Raw genomic sequence first — 15,064 nt, 5'->3', positions numbered from 1 at the left:
TTAGCCAAGTTTTGGGGAGATGCTCTGATTGAGAGATGTTTGCTTTGCACCTTTTAACAGTGATAAATGAACACTGCAGTCCTGGATTGGTACAGAGGAATTTAGACAGGTGAAAAAACCACTCCCAAACACATTGACACCGATGTCTGTCTTCTGGAGTTTGTTTTGTGCATGCCACTTACCCATGTCTTGTGTTGTGAGGGTTTTTGTTTTGGTGAGTTTAGGGGTTTGTTTTTTTTTTTTTTTACCAGGCCAGTGTTAAATAATGCACGTTCTCTTCTTTTAGCCAAGAGTGGAAACTAAACCTGAAGCTCAGTCTCAACCTCCTCGTGTTCGTGAGCAGCGTCCCAGGGAAAGACCGGGTTTTCCACCACGAGGACCTCGGCCAGGTAACGTGGATGAGCTTGTGTGACTGCTTGGGACGGGTTAATAAGAGGTGTCTGCTGAGGCCTTGTCTGTCCCTGTGTCCTGCTTGGCTGATCATGAACTGCCTGTGCCTGCTGCCTTCAACTAGAAATGAGGGAGTATGATTTGGAGTCCAGGCTGGCTGGAGTGAATATGCTTGTTGCTGCCCCTAGATGTGTTCATGCAGATTTACACACATCTTTTAACCTCAGTGGGTCTGCCTTCCTCTTTGTGTTGATGGTAGGAAGGGGAGACATGGAGCAGAATGAGTCGGATAATCGTCGGATAATTCGCTATCCAGACAGCCACCAGCTCTTTGTTGGGAACTTGCCACACGACATTGATGAGAGTGAACTGAAAGAGTTCTTCATGAGTAAGTAGTGATTCCAGCTGCAGGGACTGTGTTAAAAAGTCAAATAACACTGATTTGGACTGGGTAAGCTTTTACACCCTACAGATGTCTGGAACGAGCAGAGGGTAGAGCTGGCACTGTGGGTTTTCATAAAGTGTCTTTTCCCTTGTGTTTCTCCAGGCTTTGGAAATGTGGTAGAACTTCGCATAAATACTAAGGGAGTGGGAGGAAAACTGCCTAATTTTGGTTTCGTGGTATTTGACGATTCTGAGCCGGTCCAGCGAATTTTAGTTGCAAAAGTAAGTATTGGCATTGGGTACCGAGTATCCTGTTCCAGGGATGGACCAAAAGCCCTAAACCACATGTATTGTGGGTCATCCTAGTTTGCATTGCCATTGGCTCTGGCATTCAAAAAACAGCTGAAAGAAAAACAGCTTCAGCATACCCATTCTGTCAGGAGTGCTGTGTAGCTTTAAAAGCTTTGCCAGTGTTCCTCAAACTGCACCATGTGGAATTTGGGATTTTTACCTCTATACAAGTGCTCCACACAGAGCTCAGAACGTATTTTTAGAGATCCTTTAGCTGAAAGTGGAACAGGTAACCTTTCAAAGAGCATCACATGGATCTCTGAATTCTGCACCCTGGGGTCGAGAGGAGGAAGCAGGGTTATTTGCAGTTTTGCTTTGAGGAGCTGGAAGGGAGAAAGCAGCAGTTTTCATTTCCGTGATGTGGGAGTGAGACCTAGTAGAGCAATTCTTCAGGAACTTCAACCCTGAAGTGAAAAGACTAAAGCTGGCAGTGAAGAGGCTAAAGGCAATGCTGCTTTTGCTTGAGACAAACACTTTACTTCCTTGCTTGCCCCAGTGAATGTAAAAATGGTGTTCCACAGGGCTAAGGTTGCATGCTGCAGGGAGCCCCTAACAGGTCACGTTTGTCTTGGGCACGTGGGCCCCAGAGCCAGTGCAGAGTTTTCGCGTGCCTCGTACGGAATGGGCTTTGTGCCGTGGTGACTAACGTGTGCCTTGACCGCTTTTCCCCATAAGCCCATAATGTTCCGCGGGGAGGTGCGCCTGAACGTGGAAGAGAAAAAAACCAGAGCCGCTCGTGAGCGAGAGACGCGCGGCGGCGGCGACGAGCGCAGGGATATCCGCCGCAATGAGAGAGGCCCGGGGGGGCCCCGAGGAATAGTGGGTGGTGGCATGATGCGGGACCGGGACGGAAGAGGACCTCCTCCACGAGGTGGCATGGCACAAAAACTTGGCTCTGGACGAGGAACCGGGCAGATGGAAGGCCGTTTCACTGGACAGCGTCGCTGAAATCTCCACTGTGGGCAGACAGTCTTGGCAGTGGTACATTATCCATCGTGTTTGCATTCTTGTTAATTTTTTTTTTAGCTTTGGAATGTGACACAGCCCTTCTGATCATTTCTTTGATGTGAAAACATCCTTTGGTTTCCAGTTTAAATTGAGGTGGACATTTTTCCCCAGTTTCACGACAGGAGTCACACTCTTAATTTATAAATGTATACGTGGAGAATTGAAGACTAAAAATAAAGAGAAAAGAAACAAAAGAAAAGACCAGTTAACTATCTGCAACAGAAGTTGAACTAAAGGACATGCCCAGTAGAATTCAGGTCCTTTCAGTCAAAAACCCTCTGCTGCACATTTTGTGTAAGTGTTACAGTTTCTGCCTACTACTGTTGGAAACACAAATAGTGCAATTTGTGCAATTGGAGAAGCTTGGCTTTTTTTTTTTTTTTCCTTCTTAGAACACTCGGCTCCAAACAAACTCGTGTTTACGCACTCATCAAAATGCACTAATGGGTCCTCTGAACTCATTTATACTGACAGCTGCAGGAGGCATCGGAGGGAAAACCTTCATCCTCTTACTCAGACAGAATAGCTTGGGGAACGATGCGGGCATCTGCTCTGCTTGCTGTGACCAACCTCTGTACACACACAAACCTTAATAAGACTACACCTTTGTTCCAGAAGGAATCCAGTTAGCTGTAACCAGAACCCAGAGTTTCCAAGTCGTAGCCCTGAGTATGCAACAAGTTTGATAGCTCACATCAGATTTTTCTATCTGCCCCTCTTCAGTGCAGGGATGGCTGCTCAACACACTCCTCCTTCCCCTTCCCCCTTCGAGAAGCGTTGTACAGTGAAACTTGTCTTGACTGTATTTGAGTTCTCTGGTAATGTAATAAGCATGATGGTGCCTTCTATGAATACATCATTCCAGTCTTGCTGGTGATTTTGTACAGTATGGTGTATGAAGTACTGTGCTGCAAAGCCAAGCAGCTGCAAAGCATTTAAATAATCGGAAAATTGTATTAAAAAAATTGCAGTATCTTTCAATGAGTAAACGTTGCTAAAATGATCATCCACTTGCTCTTCAATTAACAAGTTTGCCTGGTTTTTTTTTGCAGTGGGGGGAAGGGAGGATGAAGGCATCCAAGTAGTCTCCAGGTTGTCTCTTTTCTTTAATCAGTGTCAGAGTTAAAGACAGTGGAGTTCTAAGCTCTCTTGGACCTGAATTTCAGAAGTTAGTCCAGAATGGTGGACACTTCTGGCCAGCTCGTAATGGGTACACCTAAGCATCCTTTGTAAAGGTGAGCTTTTCAAATGGGGATACTGCAATTTTCAGAGAACTAAACAGCAGCTCTTAAGTTCTTGCATTTTCCACTTGCACTTTTTAAAAAAACTTGTACTCATTTTGCACATAACTCTCAGCTGATGTTGACACTGATGTGGCTCTGGCCTGACGGATAGAAAGGAGGCATTCTCTTCTGCAGTGTGACTGGTGGGTTCTCCGTGGAGAGGTGTGTTTCTGGATGATGTCCCGGAGCACATTCCCATAAACTGCCGCTGCAGCAGGCAGTACAGGCGGTGCCGGGCCTTGCGACGAGCCCTGGCTCCGGGCTCGGGAGCAAAGGGGGTGTTTGCGCGTGCGTCCGTGCAAAAGCGTGACCCCCGACAGCTGCTTCTGAACGTGGAAGACTTCAAGTTAAAGAAGGGCAATTTCAAGCAAAAGCAGGGAGGGCATCCTGGCAGTCTGGCTCTGGATTATGCAATCATTTGCTGGTTTCGAGTAACGCGGAAGATTTTGCTCATCTTTTCTGATACGCTAGGCAAGGGGAAGTGGCATCTGTCTGGTCTCTCCCAGACTTGAGGTCTTCTGTGTTCCATGGTAAGTCTTGCACTATTTTCATACACTTTTTTCTGGGACACATTTCTAGCATTTGGCAATTTCATATTTCAGTTTTTTTGTTGAAGGTCTTGCCATTTCAGCTGTTACCTGGAAATCTGTAGTACTTGAACTGCTCGCCACACAACTCCACTCCTTAGGTTTGAAGCCCTCGGACAAATTGCTGTCATCAGTTAGCAGTTTGCCACCAGTGTGGTTTGTGTAGCCTGGAGGTTCTTTTTTCCTTCTGTAGTGCTGTGGTGTTCTGCTGCCACCTAATTCGTTTGTATGGCAAATGGCACTGGAAATAATTGACAACAGAAACGGAGTAGTAAAAAGAGCTCCTGAGCCATTCTGCTTTTTGGCTTGCTTCTTGTTTAAGTGACACGAACCCTTGGAACATCATCCAGAGAAGTTTACATGGTGATAGCTCACCTGCTGTACTGTGGACTCTTACGTGTTCTTTGACCCTCTTAATAGTAAATGTACCTCTTAGAGCAAAGGAAGGGATTCACTGACCATTACTGTTAGTCGCTGATTTGTGAATGGTGGGAGTATTTTGTCATTACGGTTCTACTTCAACAAACTTGGCCGACCATCTTGACTTTAGTAGGTATTCGAGACAGTGGATTACCATCTTTATTGCTGTAACTTGTCAAGCATTATATGCTAGTAGATTCTAGTTTAATTGTTGCAGGTGGAAAGTATTTTTACTTTTAAGTTTCCATTCTGAATGTGTTTTGACTAAACATGCCAATAAACTACTGATGTCTGCAGCATTTATCCATGTCCCTAATTCTCTTGCATGCAGGTGGCTGTAGAGCCCTGGCACCCCTCGCTCACAGAAAAGATTGTAAGAACATCGTTGCTGACCTGGCCGGTGACAGTGGCAAGCTGCAGCAGCACAGTACCATGGGCTTTTGAAGTGTTACACTTTGGTGGCTTCTCTCACCTTGGGGGGTGTGTGTGTGTGTGTGGCCCAGGGAGGATGTGAGCTCCTCTCAGACATGTCCCAGCTGGGATCCCTCCACACCCTGCCAGGCTGCAGCATCTGGCTGTGATGGAATGTGAGCTGAGCTGTCTTTAAAACAGACTAGAGTTGCTTACTCTCCACTTAAGTATCATTGAGTTTTGATGGTGCAGAAGTAATTGCCCACAATTTCCTGTTTTTTACTTCTTGTGTTTGTTGGCAGTTACCAAAAAGTTTGGTAAAAGGGTTATTCTTGCACTGCTCATAGATAAGGTGTGGCCGAATTGTGGAATCTCTGAAGTTCCTGCTGGCTGTATCTTATTGACAGCATGTATTGCCTGTCAATATTTCCTGATAAAAGGCAGTTAGGAAGTGACTGAAAAGTAATCCAGTTGTGTGAGCTGGAATACTGGAATGAAAAAAATGGATCCTGTAGAAGTCCCAAAGCCAGAGTCACCAAAAATTCCTCAGAGGAGCATCCTCCACAGCTACAAGATCTGCTGATCTCCAGAGATCTCCAGAGAAACACGATGCCCTGTGCCACCGATGAGGGCCTGCAGCATTCAGACCTTGGTGCCTTGAGCTGTGAGGTAAATTGTGCTGGTTCATGTTACCTGGGGCTGAGGGGAAGTGTCGCACTACGACACGAAATAACTCATGCACTCACACTTAAGATCAAAAGAGCAAAAAGAAGTAACTTTTATTTCTGACCTCGCAATATATAGAATTCCAAAAGTGACAGTGAGTTGGAGGATGAAATTGCCACCTCTCCAACCACACTGGTCAAACTAACAGTTCATAAATTCTCTCCTCCCACAAAGAAGAATGCAAAACAACTATTATTTACATGAACAGTGTGTGAGAACTCCAGTAGAAATATGTAAACATCAGAAGGCATAGAAAACTTTTAAACTAACTTTAAAACTTTTAAAAGAACAGGGAAGGGCAGGAGATAATGGTGTGTGAAACGCCACAGGGTCAGCCAGGACCTGGTTTTACTTGTGCCACAAAGTCTCGCATATTTCAGATTGTTCAAGAGCACCTTCTATCAGCATCGGAGCTGACGTGATTGTCTGTAGTGGAGGTGAGAGGAAATGCCAGGATAGCTGAGGGATGTCACAAAGCAGAGACCTGCTTGGTGCTGCAGAGGCCTCGCCCGTTCCCCTGGCAGTGCCCACGCTCCGGTACCTTTACAAAGCCCAGTGCTTTTACAGAAGCCTTTGCAGTACAGTGATTGCTGGGGTTTTGCATGTCATGTGGAGAAATCCAGCTTGGAACGGTGTTTTATTGGATATGGTAGAAGAAGATAGCACACTGACTGATAATCCTTGGAAAAGCCATTGATGTCTGGGTAAAGCTTGGCTTCTTGCAAGGGGAAGAAAAGCAGATTAGGAAGTCATTGTCCCTTTGGTTTGTGCTCTGCCTTGTGTTCCCTGGGCTTGAGCTGAAAGGAGACATCTTGCTAATGGTGCTGCAGCACTTGCAGTTGCCTCGGAAGGGTGGGAACAGTGGGAAGTGCAGTGTCTGTGTGTAGGAATTAAAGCTGAGAGCAGCTCTTGCTGACACAATGTTCCTCTTGGCCACCTTGTTGCGGTGCAGGCTTCATTGCATGCCTGTCCCTAACTCTGGAGTCCCTGAGTGCCCTGAGACGTGACGTCCAGTGGTTAAACCAAAACTGGTACAACGGGGCACCAAGGACCTGGAGTTCCCTGCCCACAGAAACCCATATTGCCCTGCAGCCTTCACAGCCAGCAAGTTCCAAAGTGCAGCTACACAAGTGCTGCTCTGGGCAACGTGTGGTCACCACATTTGTCCTGAGGCAGCAAGGACACAAATTTGCCTGTTGTGTCACCTCCTGGCCACTGTGCCCTGCCGGAAGCCGGTAAGGAGTGGGTGTGCTCCGGCTGGAGCACACGTGAGGAGTTGTCTGTCTGGGATAGAGTGGTGATCATTGTTTGCATGATCAGGACCAAGTCCCCTCACTGGCTCAGGTCCCCTCCTCAGCAAAGAGAAGAAACACGAGCCTGTCAGGGCAGGTGCAGAGCACGGTAGCTCTGCTAAAGCCTGTCCAAGGAGCATCACAGGGGCAGCAAGAGCTGCTGATGTTTGCCCGAGAAGGAGCACTTGCACTTTGCCTGGCAGGTCTGCCTCTGCTGATCTGCTCCTGCAGTCTGCACAGAGGCATTGCTGTGCTGGGGGCAGAGGAGGGGTGGTCTGTGCAAAGCTGGCTCAGTCCCTCTGTGCTGCAGCAGGCCTCTGACTCCATGGAACTGCTTACAGGAAAGAATAAAGACTGGAAGTAAGCATCGATCAGGGTTCATGTTCCTGTGTAATAAACCATGCTGCAGAAATGAGCATCCCAGGGGGGCTATGGTGTGTGAGACCCATGTGTTGCTGCTGGGCTGCAGGCCCACGGAGGGCAGTTCCGGAGAGGAACTGGTCTCATGTGAAATGCGACTCGGCCACCCCCTCTCCACGCCGGGCAGCTCTGACAGCAGCAGCCGTTCGGGAACGGGGAAGAGCCGGGATAGCTTCTCACCGGGAATGATCAGGGACCAAACCTGGCTGCCAGTGTGGGGTGACACGGGTCCCATTCCGGGAGCGGGCAGGGCCCTACAGGGACACGGGGGATGGCAGGGGCTGTTTCACTCTGCCCGCGCAGTGTCGGGCCCGTCACAGGCACAGGTGCCACGGGCAGCGAGCAGCAAGGAGCCGCCTGCAGCGGGGTGCAGGCGCGGCCGTGCCCGGCGTTTGAGCAGTGCGGCGAGCGCCAGAGCGATCCGGCACCGCTGGAACCCGGGAAGCGCCGCTGCGGGACCGCAGCACCGGCTCGGCTCCGGCAGGGTGCGCGCTGGGGCCGGCACCGAGTTCAGCCGAACCGAGCCGAATCTAACCGAAAACGAAGCTTACGGGTTAGGGATGGTTTGTTTAAGTTAAGGAATATAGCAAAGAGAGGGACATGAGAGAAGTAGGGAAGATTGGATTTACTGGAGGGTAAAGAGGAGCCAAGGCAGGTTTGGGCTATGAAGTTCAGCGGGCTGAGACAGCACAGGGAAGGGAAGAGGGAAACAGGCAGGGAATTCAACAGGGAAAATGCTTTGGTCTAAAAGCCCATCATCAGACGCGCTCATTAATAGTCACAAGGAGGCTGGGTTCGGTCGAGCTCAGTCCTGTTCAGCCCAGATCATGAGGTTCTCCTCGGTTCGGCTGAACTCGGAGCCGCTCGCTGCGTTCGCCGCAGCTCGGCTCGGTTCGGCTCGGTTCGGCTCGGTTCGGCTCGGCTCGGCTCCCTGAGGGCGGCGCGGGCGGGGCCGAGGCGCCGCGCGGGAAAGCGGCGCCGCCTCACGTTGAACACGCGCAGCCCGGGGCTCTCCTGCTGCCGCGTCCCGCGGGCGGCCCGGCCAGCGCACGGACACGAACGGGAGCGCGGGGTCGGGCAGAAGCTCATTAGTGAAATGAACAGGGCTAATGCCTTTATTAATGTTCAGCTCTTTATTAAAAAGATCAGCTGGGCAGGGGGCTCGACGCAGAGCTCGCCCCCGCGGTCGTAGCTTTCCCAGGCAGCCGAAAGGAAGGCGGCGTGCAGAGTCGGTCACTGGAGTCCCGAGCAGCAGCTGTCCTTTCTCCTTTCCTTGTGGCACACCGGTGGCCCGAGGATGAGGAGGCGTGGTGTGCAGAGTCTGTTGCTGAAGTCCAGAACAACAGCTGTCCCCGCTCCTTCCATGGTGGCAGCACCAGGGCTCTCTGTCTCTATCTCCCTGCTTCTCAGAGCCTAATATAGTCTGTTCTCTCTTAGGTGATGGCGATGGTTAAAAGCCAGTCAGGGGATGTGTTTCCCTCTTCCTCAGCTAGGGCATTTATCTAGACTCCTCTATTGTGTTCAGTTTTTGATTTATATTCATTTTTATCTCCTAAAAATACTCCCATGATCCTAAGGGGTTTCTATTTGCATGTTAGTCTCAGAGTGGCAGCGTGGAGGGGTGGGGGGCCGGTTGTTCCCAGGTAGTTTAAAGAAAACAAACAGAGCAATTAGCTAATTAGCATTTCAATATCGGTCTTTTAGTGTTGCCATGGGAACTAGGAAAGCCCTGACCACGTTTCTGGGAAATACCTGGAAACTATTCATAACAAATCCCTCCTCTATTTCTTTGATCGGGCTTAAGCCCGCATCAACTTACAGTCCTTGGCTTTTGAGGGCTACCTTCTTTTGGCATTTGTATACTTTCACTCAGGACTGAGGGTAATTCTATTGTTCTTTAGGAACCAAGTTGTAACTCCTTTGGCTAAAGGACACTTAGTCTTATTAAACAATTACCAAGTACTTAAACCTTTTCTATGGTACTTTAACTCAGAAACAGTTCTTAACACCTCACTGTATATCAGTCTCTAGCAAGTCTTCCTTAAAGTTAATTTTAGGTCCTCTGGTTTCTTAATTATTGTCCATGCACAAGAGGAGGCGGGTGACACTGTTGGGTCTGGTCTGGCGTCTGGGGGTGGCACTGGTCCTTTAACTCTGGTGACGTGGGTCCAGCCTTTTTCTTGGGTCCGTACCGCAGTGTGTGTGGTGAGTAGTACCTGGAAAGGTCCTTCGAATTTGGGGGTTAATGGAGTGGTAGTGTACCAGGACTTTATCAACACCCAATTCCCAGGACTGATGTGGGCATTGGCGTCCAGAGGGGAAGTTTGGGAGAGATACCCCTTCTTTCGGAGGCCTTCTAGGGATTTTCCTATGACCTCTAAATATTTCTGAGTTGCTGCCTCCCCTTCCAGATAATCTGCTGTACTGAAAGGGGTGATTAAAAAAAAAGGGAGTCCAAACATTATTTCATAGGGAGAGACCCCTATGTCAGACCGAGGTCTGGTTCTGCTGCACAAGAGAGCGAGAAGTAAACACCTGAGCCAATTCATCTTTGTTTCTTCAATTAATTTAGTTAACACATTTTTAAGAGTTCTATTCATCCTTTCCACTCTTCTAGAGCTTTAAGGATGCCATGGGGTGTGCAATCTCCACCTTACCCCCAGGACTTTTGTTACTTGATGTAAAGTTTGAGTGACAAAATGTGTACCTTGGGCTAAGTCAATGTTATTGACTAGCCCATATCATGGTATGATGTTTTCTAAGATTATTCATGCAACTTCCTGCGCAGTTTCCTTTTTGGTTGGGAAAGCCTCCACCCAGTGAGTGAGGTGATCCACGATCACTAGTAAATGTTTGTACTTTAATTTTCCCATGCAGGATCAACTTTTGGGCTTCTTTTATCAGGATAGCTGCTGCTGCTGCGATTACTTGCAGGCAAGTTGGCCATCCTCTGGCTACTGGGTCTAGTAGTTTTGAGAGGTAGGCTATTGGCTTTTTTTTATCTTTCCCACTTAAATACATTCTTAGGGCTTCTTTGAGCAACTCATTCATGTTCTTTTCTTGCCAGTCCTCTATCTTTTCTAGTTTTTGTCTAATATCGGGTCAGGATTTGGTGACAAACTAGACCTTTAAGAGGACTTGGCCCTCTGGGCTATCTGGGTCTATATTTGAATATAACTGGAATTTTCGTTTTAGTTGGTTAAGCCAAATTGCCGGGGTCTCATCCTTTTCCTCAGTACCATCAAAGGCCAATTTCGTGTTGCTTCCTCTAGGGATACTCTTTGATCCCTCTTATCATGAGGGACCTATAGTCTCTTATGTTTTGCCTACCTTCTTGTTGGCTGGGACTCCAGTTGGGGTCCACCAAGGGCATCCCCTGGTTCCCTGGGGGCCCCAATCCACCCTCTCTTTCCCATATCTTCACCCCTGCCGCTCAGATCATCTGGACCTTTCTCAGAAAGAACAGAATGCTTAGAATAGCTCAGGTCTCCCCAGGTACAAATACTCAGCCCTAGAAATTGGTCCAACTGGCTAGATATTCCAACGGGGTCTTCCACTAAATTTCTTAGCTCTTTCCCAAATCCCCGGACTTTGGAAACTGCCAAAGGTGCATCCACAAACCTAACTCCCCCAGCTGCTCTACCCACAGGAACCCCTCTAAGGGGAAAGAGCCCCTCCACCCTTGGTGCTTTGGATCGGGTGCTACAATACGGCCCTTTTTCTAAGGCACCAAGCAGGGAAATAGTAGTGGAGAGAGACACTGGAGGCCAGGGGGCATGCCAGGTGGTGAACCAACCCTGGGCAAAGGTGGCCTCAGCTCCCAAGTGGGAGGAGGCAAGGAAACTCCATCTGGAGAAGAGGAAGAGGGAGTTGGGGAGATGGCTGAGGAAACTAAGGGAAGGGACGATGAAACAGAGGTGGGAAAACAGGGGAAAGGAATCAGGGACTCAATAGGAGGGGCTGAAGGACCAACTGGGGAAACTGTTGGGGAAGTAACAGGAGCAGACGGGGACAGGCAATCGAGGGGGTCTCATTCCTTTATTTTTCTAGTCTCCCCCTCTCTATTCCCTTTTGTCTTCCTCTCTATTTCTTTGTAACTTGCATATTCTCAGTCTCATTATTTATAGAATTCTCCAGCCAGCAAGCTGCATGAGATAGTTGTTCTATATCAAGGCCCTCTCAGTTGTGTTTTTTTTTTTGTGTTTTTTTTTTTTTTTTTTTTTTTTTTTTTTTTTTTTTTTTTTTTTTTTTGTGTTGGTTTAACTGATTACACATCCACTGATCTTGGGTTCCATATCACGGCCACTGTCCCTGTAATTCTAACTTCGGCCATACTTCCTATACTGTAATGTATCGTCTTACTCTTGTCTAAACCCTTCATAGTCTCCTGAGAATCCCATTAGTCTAACAGTTGCCCCAAGGGGCTGTTAGGTGGAATTCTTTGCTTTGGAAGGATTTGCTCCTTTACTATAACCTCTTCCCATTTTCAGGCCTCAAAAACAAAAAAAAATATATACCTTAAATGGTGCTTCTATCTAAAATGGAATATACTGACAGGCAGCTAAAGCGCATCTGACCCCTCCCAACTTCGTATTTTGAATCACTTGACTAAACTTAATCACTTTTAACTAAATTCCCCTCGTGGCACTTTACATTGTCTCTTGGCCAGGACAATCACTAGTCATACTCTTATCTATTGTCTTCTGTTCTTTTTCTCTTTGGCCTAAGTTTTGAACTCCTTGATGGACTTTCTAGCCTTGTACCCCTGCTAAGTCCTGCCCAAACTCTTACTTGGCCTTTTGCCTAACCTTCTTACTAGGCTTGGGAAGCTTGGTCTCCCTGCCGAGGTAAGGTCGAACGTCCTGCCGAGCCTTACACTCGAACTCCGGCCAAGCCCCCTTGCCTGACCCTACTAGGCTTGGGAAGCTTGGTCTCCCTGCCGAGGTAAGGTCGAACGTCCTGCCGAGCCTTACACTCGAACTCCGGCCAAGCCCCCTTGCCTGACCCTACTAGGCTTGGGAAGCTTGGTCTCCCTGCCGAGGTAAGGTCGAACGTCCTGCCGAGCCTTACACTCGAACTCCGGCCAAGCCCCCTTGCCTGACCCTACTAGGCTTGGGAAGCTTGGTCTCCCTGCCGAGGTAAGGTCGAACGTCCTGCCGAGCCTTACACTCGAACTCCGGCCAAGCCCCCTTGCCTGACCCTACTAGGCTTGGGAAGCTTGGTCTCCCTGCCGAGGTAAGGTCGAACGTCCTGCCGAGCCTTACACTCGAACTCCGGCCAAGCCCCCTTGCCTGACCCTACTAGGCTTGGGAAGCTTGGTCTCCCTGCCGAGGTAAGGTCGAACGTCCTGCCGAGCCTTACACTCGAACTCCGGCCAAGCCCCCTTGCCTGACCCTACTAGGCTTGGGAAGCTTGGTCTCCCTGCCGAGGTAAGGTCGAACGTCCTGCCGAGCCTTACACTCGAACTCCGGCCAAGCCCCCTTGCCTGACCCTACTAGGCTTGGGAAGCTTGGTCTCCCTGCCGAGGTAAGGTCGAACGTCCTGCCGAGCCTTACACTCGAACTCCGGCCAAGCCCCCTTGCCTGACCCTACTAGGCTTGGGAAGCTTGGTCTCCCTGCCGAGGTAAGGTCGAACGTCCTGCCGAGCCTTACACTCGAACTCCGGCCAAGCCCCCTTGCCTTACTCTCCTACTAGACTTAGCTTCCTTGCCTTCCTGCCTTTCTCCTTACTTGGGTTATTGCCTGCTCTGACGGGGACATCCTGCCCTGCCTTCCAGGGCCATTCCCCTATCTGCTCTGACGGGTACCTCCATCCTTGCCTGCCATGGACATCCTACCTGCCCTGTTATCCTGTCCTGCCTGCTGGGGACATGCCCTCTGCCTGGCGGGACTTGCTGCTCCTGCTTGCTAGGACATCCCGCCCTACATGCCCTGTTATCCTCTCCTGCCTGGCGGGGACATGCCCTCTACCCGGTGGGGACATGACGCTCCTTTCTGCTTGGACATCCCACCTGCCCTGTTTTCCTGTCCTGCCTGGCAGGGACATGCCTTTTGCCTGTCGGGGACATGCTTTCTGTCTGCCAGGTACATGCCCTCTACCTGCCAGGTACATGTCACTCCTGCCTGCTAGGACACCCTGCCCTACCTGCCAGGGACATCCCACCTGCCGTCCTATCCCATCCTGCCGGCGCCGGGGACATGTCCTCTAGGACCTCCACATCCCACCTGCCCTGCTGGGGATATTCCCCTTGCCCTGATTGCCAGGGACTTACTTTGCCCATAGGGCACCTCCACCCGCTCGGAGGAGGGCCTGCTTTACTTCTAAGGAGACGCCTCAGTCGCTCCTCTATTCCACTCGCTTCCCCCCGTTCCCGGCCGGCCCCTTCGCAGGAGTCCGGAAACGCGGTACTAGCGGGTCCCTCTCACTTCGGGGGTCCGAGCTGCCGGCCCCCGTCTCACTCACTCACTCATTCGCTCGTCTCCCGGTTTTTCTTACCCATCCGATGCTCCTCTGCGTTGCTCGTCTCACGCGGATCCTAGGGTCCGAAGGTAGCCAGCAACTCCCGAGGGTCCCTCGAAGCAGATGGTTGAGCTGTCCAGCTGTCTGGGGGTCCTCTTCGGGCGTGGCTATCCCGGACGAGCCCCCAAATTGAAATGAACAGGGCTAATGCCTTTATTAATGTTCAGCTCTTTATTAAAAAGATCAGCTGGGCAGGGGGCTCGACGCAGAGCTCGCCCCCGCGGTCGTAGCTTTCCCAGGCAGCCGAAAGGAAGGCGGCGTGCAGAGTCGGTCACTGGAGTCCCGAGCAGCAGCTGTCCTTTCTCCTTTCCTTGTGGCACACCGGTGGCCCGAGGATGAGGAGGCGTGGTGTGCAGAGTCTGTTGCTGAAGTCCAGAACAACAGCTGTCCCCGCTCCTTCCATGGTGGCAGCACCAGGGCTCTCTGTCTCTATCTCCCTGCTTCTCAGAGCCTAATATAGTCTGTTCTCTCTTAGGTGATGGCGATGGTTAAAAGCCAGTCAGGGGATGTGTTTCCCTCTTCCTCAGCTAGGGCATTTATCTAGACTCCTCTATTGTGTTCAGTTTTTGATTTATATTCATTTTTATCTCCTAAAAATACTCCCATGATCCTAAGGGGTTTCTATTTGCATGTTAGTCTCAGAGTGGCAGCGTGGAGGGGTGGGGGGCCGGTTGTTCCCAGGTAGTTTAAAGAAAACAAACAGAGCAATTAGCTAATTAGCATTTCAATATCGGTCTTTTAGTGTTGCCATGGGAACTAGGAAAGCCCTGACCACGTTTCTGGGAAATACCTGGAAACTATTCATAACAATTAGGCAGTGACTGCAGCCGCACTAATTAATGGGCACGAGAGCAGCAGGCCGGGTTCGGCCGAGCTCGGTTCGATTTGGCCGGCTTGTAAGGGTCTCCTCTGTTCGGTTGAGCTCGGCTGAAGAGAGCTCGATTAGGCGCAGTTTCGAACTGCTGTCGTGTGAAATGTGACACGGCAACCCCTTCGCTGCGGGACCCTCCTCGGGGAAACTGACAGCTCATAGCCCCGGCGAAGCCTTCGTTCGGCAGCCGGGGACCCCAAAGGAAAGGGTGGGGACTCACGCAGCCGTGAGGGGAGCCCGGTGCTTAACGTAAGGGGGCCGCCGCTTTCCCGCACAGCGCCTTGGCCCGGCACGCGCTGCCCTCACGGTGCCGAGCCCAGCGGAGCCGAACCGAGCCGAGTTCGGCCGAACGCAGCGAGCGGTTCCGAGTTCAGCCGAACCGAGCCGAGTTCAGCCGAAGG

General features: G+C 50.2%; 1 protein-coding gene across 3 annotated transcripts in view; it reads left to right on the top strand.

The window, feature by feature from the left end:
• The window catches only part of G3BP2 (G3BP stress granule assembly factor 2), a 37,269-nt gene extending 31,450 nt beyond the window's left edge, over positions 1-5,819 (top strand). For 2 of the 3 annotated variants that reach the window (XM_053974850.1, XM_053974848.1), the window contains 4 exons: positions 287-389; positions 650-778; positions 938-1,056; positions 1,801-4,726. In XM_053974850.1, the coding sequence (XP_053830825.1) occupies positions 287-389; positions 650-778; positions 938-1,056; positions 1,801-2,073 (624 nt within the window). In that variant the 3' untranslated portion in view covers positions 2,074-4,726. Of the gene's footprint in view, positions 1-286; positions 390-649; positions 779-937; positions 1,057-1,800; positions 4,727-4,754 lie in introns of those variants that run through there. The other variant, XM_053974849.1, reaches the window with a different exon arrangement.
• Positions 5,820-15,064: the final 9,245 nt, after the last annotated feature.

The sequence above is a fragment of the Vidua macroura genome, chromosome 4, assembly GCF_024509145.1.
Source record: "Vidua macroura isolate BioBank_ID:100142 chromosome 4, ASM2450914v1, whole genome shotgun sequence".
NCBI classification, from domain to species: domain Eukaryota; kingdom Metazoa; phylum Chordata; class Aves; order Passeriformes; family Viduidae; genus Vidua; species Vidua macroura.
This window is presented reverse-complemented; position numbering and strand designations above follow the sequence as displayed.